Source organism: Ambystoma mexicanum, chromosome 1q (genome assembly GCF_040938575.1).
Source record: "Ambystoma mexicanum isolate Mex_15411 chromosome 1q, UKY_AmexF1_1, whole genome shotgun sequence".
In the NCBI taxonomy this organism is placed as follows: Eukaryota; Metazoa; Chordata; class Amphibia; order Caudata; family Ambystomatidae; genus Ambystoma; species Ambystoma mexicanum.
Window position 1 is genome coordinate 982,822,872 of NC_090922.1, and position 17,927 is coordinate 982,840,798.

The 17,927-nt window shown below is 46.3% G+C and overlaps 1 protein-coding gene across 1 annotated transcript in view; it reads left to right on the forward strand.

Moving 5' to 3' along the window:
• Positions 1 to 17,927, forward strand: part of LOC138559733 (vitellogenin-like) — a 1,213,840-nt gene that overhangs the window by 118,903 nt on the left and 1,077,010 nt on the right. The window contains exon 3 of the mRNA XM_069642739.1: positions 854 to 1,005. Coding sequence (XP_069498840.1) covers positions 854 to 1,005 — 152 coding nt within the window. The remainder of the gene's footprint in view (positions 1 to 853; positions 1,006 to 17,927) is intronic.

The following is a 17,927-nucleotide window of genomic DNA, read 5'->3' on the forward strand; positions in this document are numbered from 1 at the left end:
TATCTTCAACAAATCAAAATCCCCTTAATCACGAGCAAATATTGCCCCCTAGTAACTGGAAACAAAGCCATTGTGAGAGATAAAGCCATGATGTGTAGTTCTGTGTTTTTGTACATCAAATTGATGTAGAAATTCAATATCTATATTGGTACAGGTATGACGCTTTCATAGAATGGAAATGTGATCAAATTAGTCGTGAGCCTTAATGTTTATTTAATAGGCTGGCTCTGATTGGGTAAACCTTCCTCCATATTGTATAACACTAGCAGCATGCAAAGCTATCCACAGTGCATACATGCCAACCCTCTCGATTTTATCATTAAAAACAGTTCTATTTTTTACGGTCTCCCGCCTAAAATAACAATATCCCCAATGCATTCCTATGGGGAAAATGCATTCTCCCGATTTCGGTGGTGCTGAAATCTCCCTCTCAGGCGCTTCAAAATGTTGGCATGTCTGACAGTGAGGGACCATAGTATCTAGCCTCCTCTATCCAACTAGCAAGCCTTCTCATAATCTCTGCTCTAAACTCCTTGACTACCCCTTTCTTTCTCTCTTCTTGCTCAACTTGCATGGAATTTTCTTCCACTACCTGGCCAGAATGTCCCTCAAACTCACCCATTGTAAGAAGCTCAGAGCTTCCCGTCAAATCTGATTTCTTATCTATTGTACTTTCTTTTTATGATCATAAGAGCATTATTCCTCCTGTACATAAAAAAATAAATAAATAAATAATTATGCAAAGGAAATTGAAAGGCCCGAGTCAGCAGCATTCACCACATGCGGCAAGCAGTAGGCAATGAGCAATAATCTGGAGGTTTCTGAACAATGATGTCACTCGCTATTTTTACAGTGCCTGACTTCAGCGCAAGTAAGACGTTTCTGTACAACTACGAAGGTGTAATTCTAACTGGCCTGCCAGAAAAAGGTTTAACGAGAGCCGGTATTAAATTGAAATGTAAAGTGGAAATCAGCGGTGATGGTCCAAAGCTCTGTCTGTTACGGGTAAGAAAGCATTATGCATTTGGAAGCCATGGCACAGCTGGAAATTCCAGTTAATCAGTTTCAAATTGTGTCTCCTTCATCCAGCTGCGGCTCTCGTAGTTTTGGAAACGGGGGCTAAAAGTGCACATACAAAAAAACAATACGTCTACTGGTTAAATACAAATCGCAACTGAAACCTAACGACACCATTAAACACCAAAAACCAGGTCCATGGTGCAAATGGTTTTGCTCGACAGCTTTACGATTTACCCACACAACCATATGACAGCGAGTGCACTCAGTAGACACGATTTGTAACTGATCCAACAGGAATTTCCACCGGGGCTCTTCCTGGAAAAGCACACCACCGTGGTAATTAATATGCTGCCGCATTTGTTTTGCTTTCTCTTGAATCGTTTAACTAACATTATTTCACTATGCAAATGCCGACATTGTAAACCAAGCTCATGCCAGACTATGTTACTTGCATTCACGACTTGAAGAAAGCGGACTGACTTCTGTTCTGGCAAACAACGGGACATGTTTTAAAAGCACACAATAATTAATTAATGGAAAAATGTGTAGGTTGCCAAAATCTGTGCGATTGCCTGGCAATTATTTAATCATGTGCTTTGGCAACCACAAGACAGGCCCTCATCTGCCTGTCAGTGACATGCCACTCACTCGTTGACAAGCTTCATGTCACCGGATTGTTTTGACGCTAGTGGGGGCAGGAGGACGTGGCGCTGTTTGCTACATTTTCCTTTTAACATATTTTAATGTTTGCTTACATGTCGTGCCCTTTGCATGCTAATGATTTGCGAATCTCTGGAATAACTACATTTTCCGACACTGCATTTAAATGTAATTTGGGGGCATATTTCTTGCAGCACTGAGGCATGGTCTTAAACAGACTTGCTGGAGCATTCACTAGGCATGACCTACTTAATAGCATACATTAAAAACAAGCCAGTAGTTTTAGATGCCAAGAGCATTCACCGCCCGCTATGTTTTATAGTAATGCATGACACATTATAGTGTCTGTGCATGTTTGTTGTGACCAACAGACATTGATTATGGCAAATGCTAGCAGACACGCTTTAACTCTTTGTATAAAGCATGCACTTCTTTCTTGGAATAACACATACTTTGCTTCCCCAAAGTGGTGAGGATGTGTCCATATTAGAAAAGGGTTTAGCTGGTTCAGTTTAAAGATGCATATGAAGTCATGGCCCAATCATACTCACTAAGTCTAACTCTTTCAAATGGACGATAAGCTCAAAATGGCGTCACCTAGACATTTTATCCTACAGCCCATTCTGGGCTTTGCAGTATGCCAATCTCAATAAAATGCACATGTGAGGATGGTTATGGTTCACGTAGTAGTTTATGTCAATTCCGATACCATCATAATTCGTCCAATCCCCGAATTGTGACTGGTTTTGGTGCCCCATCTAAAAAACAGTTTTAAACCGACAAATTGCACAGGAGATAGGAAGGGATCAGAGAGACCATACACCATTGCACATCTGGGCTATGGACACCCATATTGTCTTTTTTGGTGCATACGTGTTATGTGGATTTAGCACATTCGCGTAGTAAACGGTCAAATGAAGGCCGACCTACTGGATGCATGCAGAAAGCCCCTGGGCCTGATTGACAGAAAATTAGGATTGCGTGGTGCAAATGCATCGCGTGAGGAGATGATTTACAGAAATAAATGCTAGCAGGGACCCACAGTGCAAAGAAAGCAGGATTGCAACTGACACGCCCTCAACACGCCCCTAGTGCAAACCAAAGACCCACTGAAAAAGACTGTTTTGTGCAGAATGTGACCCGTGACACAAGATGCAGCGAAAAAGCTACAAATTACATGTTGAAAAACTACAAGTAATCCCCATCACTTGCACCCATACCAACCATTAACAGTCCCATGAGTGCCACAAATCTGCACCCTCCAAATGCAGCGTGCGTTTACGTCCACTATTCCTACTCCCTGTACACCCACCAATCTGAGCCCACCACATGCAAGGGCACCTACACCCACCATTCCTACTCCCTGTACACCCACCAATCTGAGCCCCCATGCAAGTGTGCCTAAACCCAATATGCCCACACCCTGTACACCCACCAATCTGAGCCCCCCACATGCAAAGTGTGCCTACGGCCACCATCCCTACTCCCTGTCAAACCACCAGCCTGAACCGCCCACATGCAAAGTGAACCTATACCCACTAATCCTACTCTCTGTACAACCACCAACCACCACACCACACACATAACCCCACAACCATGCATCCCCATCAAAAGACCAGCACAAACAAGCTGCACCCCAAATCTGCACAACCCTGCACCCATGCATCCCCTGGAATAAAAAAATAAGGCACATGGTTCACTCATACATTTGTCACTTGGCTGCCTGTCTCCGTTAGCACCCACTAAGTGGGGGTACAATGGTGGATGAGAACTGTCCACCTCAGGTAGCAGTTTTGTGGTGCAGCTGGTGGATGCCCCCTGCACCGGTTGCGTGCAACAGGAAGGCAAGAAGCCAACGACCCCACAGCTGGCTTCGGTGATGTGGGATGTTTTTACCCATGCATCCGAGCCCTACCACAAAAACTGTGCAGTACTGGCATTGAAAACATCATGATAGCCAGAGCTTCCCAGAAAATGCCCAGGGAAATGCATGAAGAATAGGCTGCCACCCATTTTTGCCGATGTTATGGGCACAGAAGGGCACTGCCTAAAACCACCATTGGACTACCCACACAGTAGCCTGAAACCATTGGGAATGGCAATGCTGATTGCCAAAAGCAACCTAGAACTGTGGGGAATTCATTTTCTTAAATCCCCAAAATGGTTGCATTACCAGTACTCACCACTATCAGAAAGCCAGCGTTTTAAAACCACCAGACTTTTGTGTAAAACTGAATAAATGAACCCAAAGCAGGCCAAAGAAAGACTTACTGTGAGGTGGATACAATGTAAAGTTATATTCTGAAGTGACTTGAATGTTCATAACAAGACTGGCTGAGCTCTGCAGGTCTGCAGCAGCCTAACTGAAACTGGATTTAAAACTACCAAAAATCGAAAATGTTTAAATTAACTGAGTGACCTACTTTTGAGTGTCACATAGTTTGTCACTGTTGAAATGTCATAGTTTTGAACTTAGAATCAGCATTCTAGCTGCATATGTAAAAATTGTCTTGACTTAAACTGGGGAACAAAAAGTGACATTTTATCTGAAACCTGGCTTAATGAAACTGAATTCTGCCCACCAGCTACCCCCGACAGGAGTTGAGACTTGCACAACAGCTGTGTTCCCAGGCCTAGCTGCCTTTTGCTGTTCCCACCAAAAGGGATATGACACTTCTCTGATTGAATAACCTGGGCTCTGCAGGAAATTGAACAAAGCCCTGTCCTGACTCAGGCAAATGTTTTATTGGGGGGATCATAAAAGTGGCTTCCTCCTGGAAGAAAAGGGGAGGAGCACTGCCTGTGAGAGCAAGCTGGCTTGGCAGAACTGGAAAAAACAGAAATTCAACCTTGTGCTGGGGGAAACCACACCCCTTTGGGGCCAGAACATAAATCTAAAAAGATGGATCATTCATAGAGCGGACTTGTGAAAATTTTATAAGTGATATCATTATTCTTGTGATTTTTCTGTGCACATTTGAAGACGTGTTAGGACCCGGTGGTATGTTCAGGGGGGTTTTTAGCGGAAAAGAGGATATTACTCTAAATGTATGTATGTTAAAAATCTGACACTCCACCACCTAATGCCCACATGCTTTGCGAACATTTGTGTAAATGCGGGGACAAATCCAATATTGGTAACCCGACCAAAAAGTGAAATATGTTGCCATTTTTGAACCCAAGCTCCTAGAAACGACAGAATTGGAACAGGGGCTACCATCAGTAAATGCATGATGCGTATATGCAATGCCAAACAACTGTCTATCTATGAAATATGTCTATTAGGATCAGATATAGATTGTGTGTAAAGTTGACAGGGGTGGGTTCTCTGTATCATAAACAGACCTCATCATGATGACACTTCATTTCATTCCCCCAATCAAGGGGAAGAGGAGGAAGTGGCCAATAACAAGTGGAGAGGGGTAGGGCCTAGAAAGCTAGCCTCTCCACCCACTTTCAAAACACATAAAAGCAGACAGTCAGGACAGATAGGGAGATTCTATTCCATCTGCTGCGGGACGCTCTGCCGGGAAAATCCATACTTTACCTCCATCAACCTCCAGAGAGCCAACATAGAGACTTCAATCTATCCACCTTCAGAGACCAAGACTTTACCTCAGAATTTGTAGCAGAGAGGTCAACTACAAGCTAAATCCCTCTTTAGCAGGCCTCAAATCATTGCCACTATTCACAGCCAGGCGAGCTGTTTGAATTCTTTGCAAGAACTATTGCCATTTGCCAAGGAGCAGTGTTGTATCCAGAGAGAGACCAGCTGAACCGGAGATCGCTGTATCCGGACCCACAGACCTGATCAGAACCAGAGACCTAGACCAGACCAGCAGAGTAGAGCTGACCCAGACGCTGTGCGCAGAAAACGTCCGTGGCGAGTGAAGAAAACCTGACCAGATCCGTGGCGAGGCCTAATTCAAAAATATATTGTGAGTACCTAGCAGAACTGTGCAGAACCAATCTCTTAGTTAAAATAATATAATTCAATCTATTTTAATCTAACCAGAACTGCCTCCTAACTCTCACCTGTCATTTGCAAAGCTGTCACCTGTCATTTTCTATCTGCAAGCTGTAACCTGTCGCTTTGAACTTTTAAAATTTCAAATCCGAAAAACTACCTTTATTTAATTGTTCGTATCTCTGGAACCGTTTGGGCTAGGAACTTGGTTTAACTTTCCTCTGAAAGCTTAGAATCTCACCTTTTCAACAAGCCTAGAACCGACTTTGTGATTTGGTTCAAAATCCAGCCACGTGTGAAAACAGCAGCTTCCTTGCTTTCCTTGCTAAAAATTTGTTTGCCTCTTAAGAACCATCCCTGAATCATTGCTAGAGTGAGCCTGGACTAATATTAACTAGATACCACTCACCCGGAACCTCTAGAGGGAATTAAAAGCATTTTAGCATATTTTTCACTTCATTGCCAGCACATATAAAAGCATTTTGGGCCTGTGTTTCAAACTTCTGTAGTCTAAGCTTGCTGGGGTGAACTGTATTACATTTGATTGCATTTCTGAGAACTGTGTGCTTTCCTTCCATTTCCTTGCATTGCATAAATGGGGAAGTGGATTGCCAGAGAAAAGTGATTACATTGTTTTGTTGAAATCATATTGAGTATTTCTGTACTGCAATTTCATTCCACCTTGCATCCATTTGAAACCATAAAAGTATTGTAGCTATCTTATCCATCCTATAACCACTCATCATTGATTATAAAGAAGTGTGCTAGTGCCGGACTATCCATTATTGATTACTGCTCAGATTAAGTGTGATATTCAATTATTAATTTATTATAAAGTGTGATATATATATATCTATTGTTTAAATTATCAAATAAACCTTTTAAACTTGCAAAACAGAACTACTTCTTGGCTCAGTGGGGTCAGGGGGATTCCAAGAGAGGGGTGTTATATAGGGGTAGTCATCCAGAACGCATGAACTGGATGTAAAGATATATCAATAAGGGTTTCCATTCAGTATCCCAGACTAGGCATTGACTTAGCTGTAGTGTTGAATTGAATCCTCTTACAAATTGGGGGCTCGAGCCGGACGTTTGGGTTAGATCTATCACTTGTGCAGATTAATACAGCATGCCAGCTGACCAGATACACATATCCGGTCGGATCACCACGCTGTGTTACGCTGTAAAGCACTCCTCAAAGGAACGCTCTAAGGAAAAGGTCTGTTTTGCAAAAATAAAATACAAACTTCTGTAAGTCAGGACAGAGACCAATCTCTAGAATGACGACCTTGGTAGATATGAAAATAGCCAGAGAACACTTCTTACATAAGCTATTTGTGAGAGGTGAGTGGACTCATCAGGACCAAACGGTCTGGTTGCAGGCAATCGCGCAACAGGTCACTGAAACAGGGTCAGATACATGGGGAGATCAGGGTCCCCTACATTTGGCCCTGAGCGAACTATACATGGCCCGAAGGCCAAGGATGAGCACCACAAGATTGCCAGGGTAGCGGCATATTTATATTTACATATGGGAGCCATGCAGGACAAATGTGCTGAAGGCCAAGATCTGGCGAGTAGGCAACTGCTGGCACTACAGAAGGTCCAATCTGACCTAGTCTCTTCTGAGCAGAGGCTGCAGGGGAGCCAGGAGTCAGAAAATGATAGTAGGCAGTATATCATTAAAATAAAAGAGGACATGGATATACTGCAACAGGAAAAGACAGACCAGGATACCAGAATTCTGGCTTTGCAGAAGGAACGCCAAGACAGTTTGGACTCCCTACTGCAGAGCCAGAAAAAGCTGGAGCAACAGATCAATTTCAACAGGGCATGCACAGAGCAGGTAGCCACCCTGCAAATCCAACTAGACAGAGAGAAAGAGGAGAGCAATAAACTGATCCTGAAAGACCTGGATACCCAGGCAGAGTTTGATCAGGAGCGCCAGAAAGCTGGTGCCTTCCAAAGGCAAAGGGACGACCTGGCGTCACAAATTCAAGCTCTTGGTCAGGAAAGGGACACCTTAGGCCAGGAAGTCTGCCACTTAAGAAGAAAAATGGAAGAAAATCACCTGGCCCACCAGGGACTGGGTGACCTCCAAAAAGAACACCAGGACTTGCTAGAGCACACCAGGAGGGTGGAGGAGGCTCTGGCAAGACAGGAGCAGGCCAATAGGGACACAGCTCAGGAGGTAACCCTCCTGCAGCAAAGACTGGCCCAGTGCTCCAGGACCAATCAGGAAACGCAGAGAGAGAATGAGGCTCTCTGCCAACACAACAATAGGCTCCAACAACAGGTAGCGATGCAGGAGAGACTGATAGAGTCTAGTAAGGCCTTAACTGAGGAACTGAAGGCGCAGGCTCTTGCATTGCAACAGGTAGCAGGGGCGGATAGAGACCAGGTGCGCTGGGAAAGGGAAACTCCTGAGCATAACCTCAGGAGCCCTAGTGCCAGAGGCCTTCACCTCTACCAGTCCCTGGATTCTGCCACCCCCCTGTCCCCTGGCGCACATGAGCACCGGGCCACAGGGATGGAAGATTACTATCCAGCCAGAAGCATGGGGCTCATAGGCCAGTACCTCCCACGAATGGATGGGCGGGCATCCGGGTATGGGCACCCAAGCACAGTGCAATTTAGTGGGGAACCACAGGAGAGTAGGCCCATTAAGGGCAGCCTGAAAACCTCTGCCCAGTTAGGTCAGTGGGGGGGGGATACCCATCAAATCCTGGCAGCAAGGAGGAATCTGAAGACTCCTCTGAACGGCGCAGGACGCAGGAGACCAGGTCCCCACATTCTGCCAGCCATTCCCAGGCTCGCAGAATCCGGGAAAACCTGGAAGATCAGACAGGAACCTCTGGGAGCAACGCTTCTGAGTCGGAGGATGAATGGACCAGGGTTACCCGAACCAAAAAGGCCAATAAGGCAAAAAGGGCCTTGCTTAAGGACCCATTGAAGCAAATAAAGGCAATAAGGAGTGTCATCACGCCTTATCACAAGAACGGCAAGTATTCTGTTTGGGAACACTTAGAGCTTTACGAGCAAATGATGGAGACTTTCCATTTGAAAGACAGCAGTAGCTGCATCCAGTACGTCAGAATACTCCAGTTTCTTTGCGGGGCTGGAGGACCAAAATCATTTAAGATGGTCTACCTATAAACATTTTTCTGTTCACAGAAATCCTCAAGAGGCTCGCAAGGCAGCCTACAATTTGCAATGTGGGGAGGATCAGGCCCCACAAGAATTTATGCAAGAACTGAAACGTGCCTTTGCGCAGACCACCAGAAGGGTGCGCACAGACAGCAGAGAATTTGTCAATACATTTTTCCATGCCTTGCCCAAATATATAATGACCCAGCTCGTGAGAGATTTTCATGAGAAAAGATCTTTAGACTCGGTCATTGAACAGGCTACCCGGATCTATGAGGTGCAGAAGCCCATAGAAAATAAAAGCAATACCCAGAAAAATCCCAAAACCAACAGCACCCCTGCAGCTGCCAAGGTGGCAGAGATAAAGGTCACCCCCGTTTTGGATTTGGAGATGGGGGGGCCTAAAAACCTACCTGCACCTAATAATGCTAGGCCCAGAAGGTCCTCGGGCCAGTCACAGACAGGGAGTGAAAGAGGTAGTCCCACAAATGAGGTCCCTCGCTCTCCTGACTATGTAAGTCCCCGTTACAAGGGAAACAGACCAATCCTGGGTTATGTGTGGACTCCTCCAGCCCAAGGGGGGGGATCCAGCCAAGCACCTGACCCGGGGAACTTCCCTCCTAACTTCCCCAAGGAGGGCAGAAATTCTCCAAATCCTGGTCAGAACTTTTTCCCCAGGTATCCACCCAATTTCCAGCCCCAAAATCATCCATCCTTCTTTCCCCAATTCCCTGAGCCCAGACAACCTAATCCGGGAGAGGGGAGGCCAAGGGTGGAGGGGTACCAAAATCTTCCCAACCAGGGGTACTACCAGAGAAGGGATAGCTACCCTTCCCGGCATCAGCCCAGGGGAGAAAATAGAGCCCCGTATCAGCCTGAGCGGGTTTCCCAGTTAGAGCGCCAGGTCCAAAATATGGCACGGGATCTGGGTCACATACTGAGGGCTCAACAGAACCCTCAGATGAGCATGCCACCGCAGAATGCCCCAAACTCTGGACCTGGTGCTCCAGAACAATGACGGGGGCAGCACCCCGATAACACACCGGTTCCCAGGGAGGAGGCACAAGGGGAAGGGGGGTGTAAAGCCTTGGAGGAAGCTTCCTTCCCAACTTGTAAACAGCCCCTGGAAAACCAGGAACCGGAAACAAAATCTCCTGCACCTGAAAGCCCGCCTCCCAAGGAGCAGAGGGGGGGTAGGAGAAACAAAGGACCCAAACAGACCCACTTTGTGGAGGAGGTACAGGTCTTCCAATTTGAGGGAGAGGGATCCTCAGAGGATCCTGGAGAAAGGACCTTCTCCTTCAGAGATGGGGGAACTCCTCCCAAGGAAAAATGGGTCACAAGGGATGCCAATTCAGACTGGGGAGATATGGAGACTGAGCTACCGCCGCCCATCATCTCATCCCAGAACCCACAATACCAAAATCCCCTGGTTCAAACCCATCCTGATGACTGCCTCCAAAAAGGGGGGGGGGGCGGCCCAGAACCGGAACCAGGGGAACCCACAATGGCTCTGATCTCCAGTTGCCAACTTTTTCTTTCAGATTCCCAAGGCTCTCCACAGAATTCTGCCCAAATGTCTTCTCTTGCAATGTCCAAAACCAGAAAGTTAGCCCACCAGTTGTCCAGAAATGTGCATTATCTGTGCCCCCTTGAGGAGAAGGAGGGAAGATATTATGCCCTGGTACAAGTACAGGGGCAGGGTACGATTTCAGCGCTGGTGGACACGGGATCTCAAGCTACCCTTCTGTCCAGAAGGGCCTTTGATGAACTGAATGCAGGAAGGGGAGGGAATTACCAAATTCCTCTCACCTCACTTCCTGGACAACTCCAGAACTTTGACGGGAAGGAAATTCCCGTCGAGGGGACGGCAGATTTGGACATTAAAATTGGGCGACACAAGTTGAAACACCCGGTCATAGTTGTGACTCCAGAGGGCACCCCTTGTTTACTAGGGAATGACCTCCTGAGAAGGTTGTCACCCCTAATAGATTGCGTAAACAAGGTCCTCTGGACCCAGACTAGCCGACCCATAAAATTAAAACAGAGTGTCAACCATGTTAGTTTAAACGGCACATGCCACATGGTTGAACAAAAATCTGACCAAGTAGAATTAAACTTCCAGAATAACCAAATTCCAGACATGACAGTAATAGCAGTAGGACAACAGACTGGTGATGGGGGGTCCTCTCTATTTCTGAAAATCAACCTCCCTTCCAGTTTAAGGTGGTATTCCACACTGGAAGGAAACACCCTCAAATTCTTTACTAATCCACAACCAGAAACTCACACTCCTATAGTCCAGAAAGATGTGAAATCAGCTCAGAGCCTGGCTGATATTCCGCAAATTGGAGAGCAGTTGTTCATCCCTGTTCAGTTAAATGATGGGAAGGACTATGTTCTCGCTCGAGTGTGTGTGAACAATGGTAAGAGCTTCATCAGCGAAGCCATGTTCCGCCAACTCCCAAAAGATCCAGCCATTCCCACATTCAAACTGATAGACAAATGGGAAATGGACCTGGAAGCACCCAATTCCAAACATCTCCTGCCAAGCAGGTGTATGCTCAAAATCTCCATTGGCAACAAGAGCATAGTCCACAATTGTTGGTTCGTGCGAGACGTCACTGCCGCTTTTTACTTAGGCAGTGACATTCTCAATCGCTTTGCCATTAGTTTGGACCTAATAAACTTCAAAGCTTGGTCCCGATTAGCGGATAATCCCATGGGCTTTGATGATCCAGAAAAAGCATTTAGGTCAGCTCAATTGCTACCTTATGCAGTTGAAATTCAGATCAAAGAGGAAGTCACCATCCCAGAAAGGACCCGACAATTCTCCCTGGAAGTGAAAGCTAAAAGAGGACAACATTTGAAAAACCCTGATGCTTACATACATCTAAACGCTTCTCTCCAACAGCAAGGGTTGGGGGTAAACCCAACACCATTAGTTAACATAGAACATGACACCATTCTAATAGAGGTGGATAACAGCGACTTAAAGAGTATTACTCTAGCCGCAGGCACCATTATTGGCATGGCGGTTGATGACCGACATTTTTCCATCGATTTAGGAAATGAACTGTTAGGACCAATCCCCAAGGATTGTTTTGACAGTGACAGTGATGACAATACAACACCAGACAGGATGTTTACCCGGCATGGGGGGAACTTCCTGGTGTACACTTCCTGCCCTTATGGTAAGGAAGATGTGACTTGTGACTTCAGGAGGGATGAGGTGATTTTCCAGGTCCATGAGGGTTGCCTTTCCCACCTGAGGCCTCCAGTCCAAATTAGCACTATGACCAGGGACTTCTCCACCCAGCTGGAGGAGGCCGCTGAGATAGCCAAACCAGAAGTCTTTCCAGGCTTCAGGCAGATAGTGGAAGAGAGTCAACCTAGCTGATGCCTGTGTGACTCTGGAACAAAAGCAAAAGTTGAAACAAGTTTTCTTGGATTTTCAAGATCTCTTTGCGGTAGACTCATATGACTGTGGTCACACTGACATCCACACAACAACAATCCCCACGGACCCTGGCATGACTCCTGTGTTTGTGAAGCAATATCGCTTGCCTCTCGCATCAATGGAGTCCCTTACTGAAATAATTAAGAACCTTGAGTCCCGGGGAATAATCCGTCCAGTCCACAGCATCTTCAATAATCCGGTGCTGGGAATATTGAAGCCAAACGGCCAGTGGAGACTCTTGCTGACCTTAGGGAGCTCAACAAACGGATCCATACTTCCCGATGGCCTCTGCCCTACATTGACCAAGGGCTGGCCCAGATCCAGGGGTCACAGGTATTCACTGCAATAGACCTGACCAATGGATACTGGACTGTGCCTGTCAGTAGGGAGGACCAATACAAGCTGGCTTTTACCTTTGGGGGCCAGCAGTACACATGGACCCGGACTCCCTTCGGATACCTCAACTCCGGCAATGAATTCAACATTTTCCTACACAAGGCCATGCCCGACCTGGGTGCAAGGGGTAACCTGGCTTATGTAGATGATGTCCTCATCAAAAGTTCATCTGTGGAGGAACACATAGCGGAGATCCGTTATGTTCTGACCAAGTTGAGGGCCGCCGGAGCAAAACTTTCCTTTCAGAAAGCACAGTGGTGTAGAACCTGTGTTAATTTCTTGGGGCATGAGATTACTCCTCAGGGTCTCTGTCCCCAGGAAAAGAAAGTGGAAGCACTTCAGAAACTGAAAGACCCCACATCTCTGTGGGAACTAAGGAGCCTCCTTGGACTGACTAATTACAGCAGAAAGTTCATTGAGGGCTACGCAGAGATCACCAGACCCCTGATTCATCTCCTGAAGGGGGGGTCAAGTGGGAATGGGGTCCACAACAATCCAAGGCAGTAAGACAACTCAAAAGAAGCCTCTCACAAGCGCCTTGCCTAGCTTACCCTGTCAGAAACAAGGAGTTCTTCCTGGAGACAGGGTTCTCTAATACGTGCTTGACGGCAGTATTATACCAAAAGCATGACAAGGTCAATAAAGTAATCTCCTATGCGAGCAAAACTTTATCCTCTGTGGAGGAAAAATTCAACGATTGTGAGAAGGCACTCCTGGCAACGAGGTGGGCATTGAAGAATTACTGCCCGTTTATCCAGGGGGAACACATCATAGTGGAGACCCCACACCAGCCTCTGCAATATCTCCAAAGTGACAGAATCCGGGCCGGAAATGTGAGTAATTCCCGAATTACTTCCTGGATTCTGTCAATGCAAGGCTTTCCTGTGGAGGTCAGATATGGCCAAAACAAGAAGAGTCCCCTCGCGCATGGTCTGGCTGACTTGCATGACTGTGCCAGAGAAAACTGTCTCGAGGACGAAAGTCTAAAAATCAAGGACAACACAGAGGCATACCTTAAGTCCCCACACAAAGTCTTTGAAGAGGACAAGTGTGAGGGAATGCCCACTGTCTATGTGGATAGATGCTCTTACCATGTTGACAACAACGGGGAGAAAGAACTGGTGGCCGGCGTAGGGAATGCATGGGTGAATGAGTCCCCAGAACCCTCCGCTGGATACAAAATTGGTCCCCGAAGTAGTCAGGTGGCAGAATTGATGGCTGCGCATCAGGCCATCCTCACTGCTGTCCAGCATCAACTCCACGAACTGGTCATAATCACAGATTCGGATTATGTACGGAACGGGTTCGTGGAGCACCTGGTTAATTGGAAAACCAGAGGCATGTTATGTGCTAACAACAAACCCTTGAAACATGGGAAGTTGATCCAAAACATTGATGATCTGGTCACCTCGAAGGGGATGACCATCTATTGGAAGAAGATCAAGGGTCATTCCAAAATAGAGGGACCAGACAAAACTGGAAATGACTTAGCTGATCAGCTGGCCAAAACCGGGGCCATCCAAGGGGATCTAATTGAGATTGAGTCCCTGTTGGGGGAAATCCAGGTCACTGCTATCACTAGGTCCCAGACAAATGCTCACAATGATCTTTCAACTGCCCAATGGAGCAAGGAGACCCCTGATGCTGATTTGATTACAGCTCAGAAGGGGGATCCAATTATTGGTAAGTTTTACCAACACATTGAAGACCGTGAGAACTTTCCCCTGAAGGATACCGATTACATTGGGAATGAGGACCTAAGAGTGTTGATGAAATGTCCAAAAATGTTCCGAATCCAAGACGGTTTGCTGGTAAGGAAATCCAAAGCTGGCCACGATCAGTGGGTGGTTCCTACCTCATTCCGAAGCCTGATCTTAAGTCACGCCCATGATGCGGCCACCGCCGGTCATAGGGGGTTTCACACAACACTGGAAATCTTAAGAGAGGTTGCATACTGGCCACACATGGGGCAGGACCTCGACCAATACTTGAAGGGGTGTCTTGTGTGTGCACAATTTCAGCCATCATCCCTCACACACTGTGCACCCCTCCAAAAGAGGGGGATGACACTGCCATGGTCAGATTTGCAAATCGACTTAGTAGGCCCCGTGATTCGCTCTGCTAGGGGGAATAAGTACATGTTGACTGTGACATGCTTGTTTACCAAGTGGGTGGAATGTCTCCCAGCCCCAAACTGCAAGGCAGAAACGGCAGCTGCCTTGATGATTAACCACATATTTTCCTGTTTTGGTCTACCTCAAAGGATTGAGTCAGACAGAGGTAGCCACTTCACCAGTGAAGTGATGACAAAGATGTGGGAGATACTGGGGGTCAAAAGGAAGTTGCATATTGCTTACCGGCCAGCTTCTTCTGGGGCAGTAGAGAGATATAACCGAACCATTGTGAGCATCTTAAAAATGTTTGTGGCAGATTCTGGGCCAAGTTGGGATATCCGAGTATCTCTGGTCCTAATGGCCATCAGATCTACCCCTTCATCTGCAACCAAAATGTCACCATTTGAGTTGATGACTGGACGCAAGATGGTGCTTCCTCAGCATTTGCACTACAGAACCCAAGAGCAAACGTTGATAAATGCCTCCACAACTCATGAGTATGTGGAGAATTTAAGGAAACACCTTCAGCATGCTTTTGCCTATGCTCAGCGGAATCTAGAAAGATCAGCTGAGAGTATGAAGACCCACTATGACCTGAAAACTTCCAGGAAGGAATATCAGGTGGGGGACCGGGTCTATCTATACAATTTCCAAAGGAACCAGGCCAAGCAGCGAAAATGTTTGCCTACATGGAAGGGACCCTATGAGATTATAGACAAGGTCTCCCCTGTGGCCTACAAGATCCGTATCCCCAAAGGCGGTTTGGCAGAGGGGGAAGACAAGTGGGTCCATATAAACCAGTTGAAGTGTTGCCATCCCAGGCACACTTTGCAGCAACTGGAGGAGTCCTCGGTAATCCTAGAGGGTACTGTCTCTGATTAATTCAGTTCTAACTTAAAATATCCTACATATCGCCTATCAAATTCTGAGTTTCTCAATGTGGGTGTTTTCGTTTTTGAATGCAAAAAGAAATGTGCATGTTCATATGTTTTGACTATAAATTTATATGCCACACCACTATATCAATGGTGGGGGAAAAATGTCTATGAATAGGTATTGCCGCTCTTCCTTTGTCGTCCTAGGAGAAAGAAAACCTTGAGACTGGCCAGGGAGGACGATCCGGAGACCGGGAGCAGAGACGCAAGGGGCCTGGGGTACCGCCCAATCTTCCCATCAGGACCGGCGAGGAGAACCGATTGATCCGACCGGATGGAGAAAAAGATGCTGAACTGTGCCATCTATTGGAAGAAGATGAGGAAACATCCCAGATCTTGCGAGTTCCATCAGTGAAACAGAATGGCCATCGCAAGAGGGGGGCTTGTGGGATGTTTTTACCCATGCATCCGAGCCCTACCACAAAAACTGTGCAGTACTGGCATTGAAAACATCATGATAGCCAGAGCTTCCCAGAAAATGCCCAGGGAAATGCATGAAGAATAGGCTGCCACCCATTTTTGCCGATGTTATGGGCACAGAAGGGCACTGCCTAAAACCACCATTGGACTACCCACACAGTAGCCTGAAACCATTGGGAATGGCAATGCTGATTGCCAAAAGCAACCTAGAATTGTGGGGAATTAATTTTCTTAAATCCCCAAAATGGTTGCATTACCAGTACTCACTACTATCAGAAAGCCGGCAGGTCTGCAGCAGCCTAACTGAAACTGGATTTAAAACTACCAAAAATCGAAAATGTTTAAATTAACTGAGTGACCTACTTTTGAGTGTCACATAGTTTGTCATGTTGAAATGTCATAGTTTTGAACTTAGAATCAGCATTCTAGCTGCATATGTAAAAATTGTCTTGACTTAAATTGGGGAACAAAAAGTGACATTTTATCTGAAACCTGGCTTAATGAAACTGAATTCTGCCCACCAGCTACCCCCGACAGGAGTTGAGACTTGCACAACAGCTGTGTTCCCAGGCCTAGCTGCCTTTTGCTGTTCCCACCAAAAGGGATATGACACTTCTCTGATTGAATTACCTGGGCTCTGCAGGAAATTGAACAAAGCCCTGTCCTGACTCAGGCAAATGTTTTATTGGGGGGGATCGTAAAAGTGGCTTCCTCCTGGAAGGAAAGGGGAGGAGCACTGCCCTTGAGAGCAAGCTGGCTTGGCAGAACTGGAAAAACCAGAAATTCAACCTTGTGCTGGGGGAAACCACACCCCTTTCGGGCCAGAACATAAATCTAAAAAGATGGATCATTCATAAAGCGGACTTGTGAAAATTTGATATCATTATTCTTGTGATTTTTCTGTGCACATTTGAAGACGTGTTAGGACCCGGTGGTATGTTCAGGGGGGTTTTTAGCGGAAAAGAGGATATTACTCTAAATGTATGTATGTTAAAAATCTGACACTCCACCACCTTATGCCCACATGCTTTGCGAACATTTGTGTAAATGCGGGGACAAATCCAATATTGGTAACCCGACCAAAAAGTGAAATATGTTGCCATTTTTGAACCCAAGCTCCTAGAAACGACAGACTTGGAACAGGGGCTACCATCAGTAAATGCATGATGCGTATATGCAATGCCAAACAACTGCCTATCTATGGAATATGTCTATTAGGATCAGATATAGATTGTGTGTAAAGTTGACAGGGGTGGGTTCTCTGTATCATAAACAGACCTCATCATGATGACACTTCATTTCATTCCCCCAATCAAGGGGAAGAGGAGGAAGTGGCCAATGACAAGTGGAGAGGGGTAGGGCCTAGAAAGCTAGCCTCTCCACCCACTTTCAAAACACATAAAAGCAGACAGTCAGGACAGATAGGGAGATTCTATTCCATCTGCTGCGGGACACTCTGCCGGGAAAATCCATACTTTACCTCCATCAACCTCCAGAGAGCCAACATAGAGACTTCAATCTATCCACCTTCAGAGACCAAGACTTTACCTCAGAATTTGTAGCAGAGAGGTCAACTACAAGCTAAACCCCTCTTTAGCAGGCCTCAAATCATTGCCACTATTCACAGCCAGGCGAGCTGTTTGAATTCTTTGCAAGAACTCTTGCCATTTGCCAGGGATCAGTGTTGTATCCAGAGAGAGACCAGCTGAACCGGAGACCGCTGTATCCGGACCCACAGACCTGATCAGAACCAGAGACCCAGACCAGACCAGCAGAGTAGAGCTGACCCAGACGCTGTGCGCAGAAAC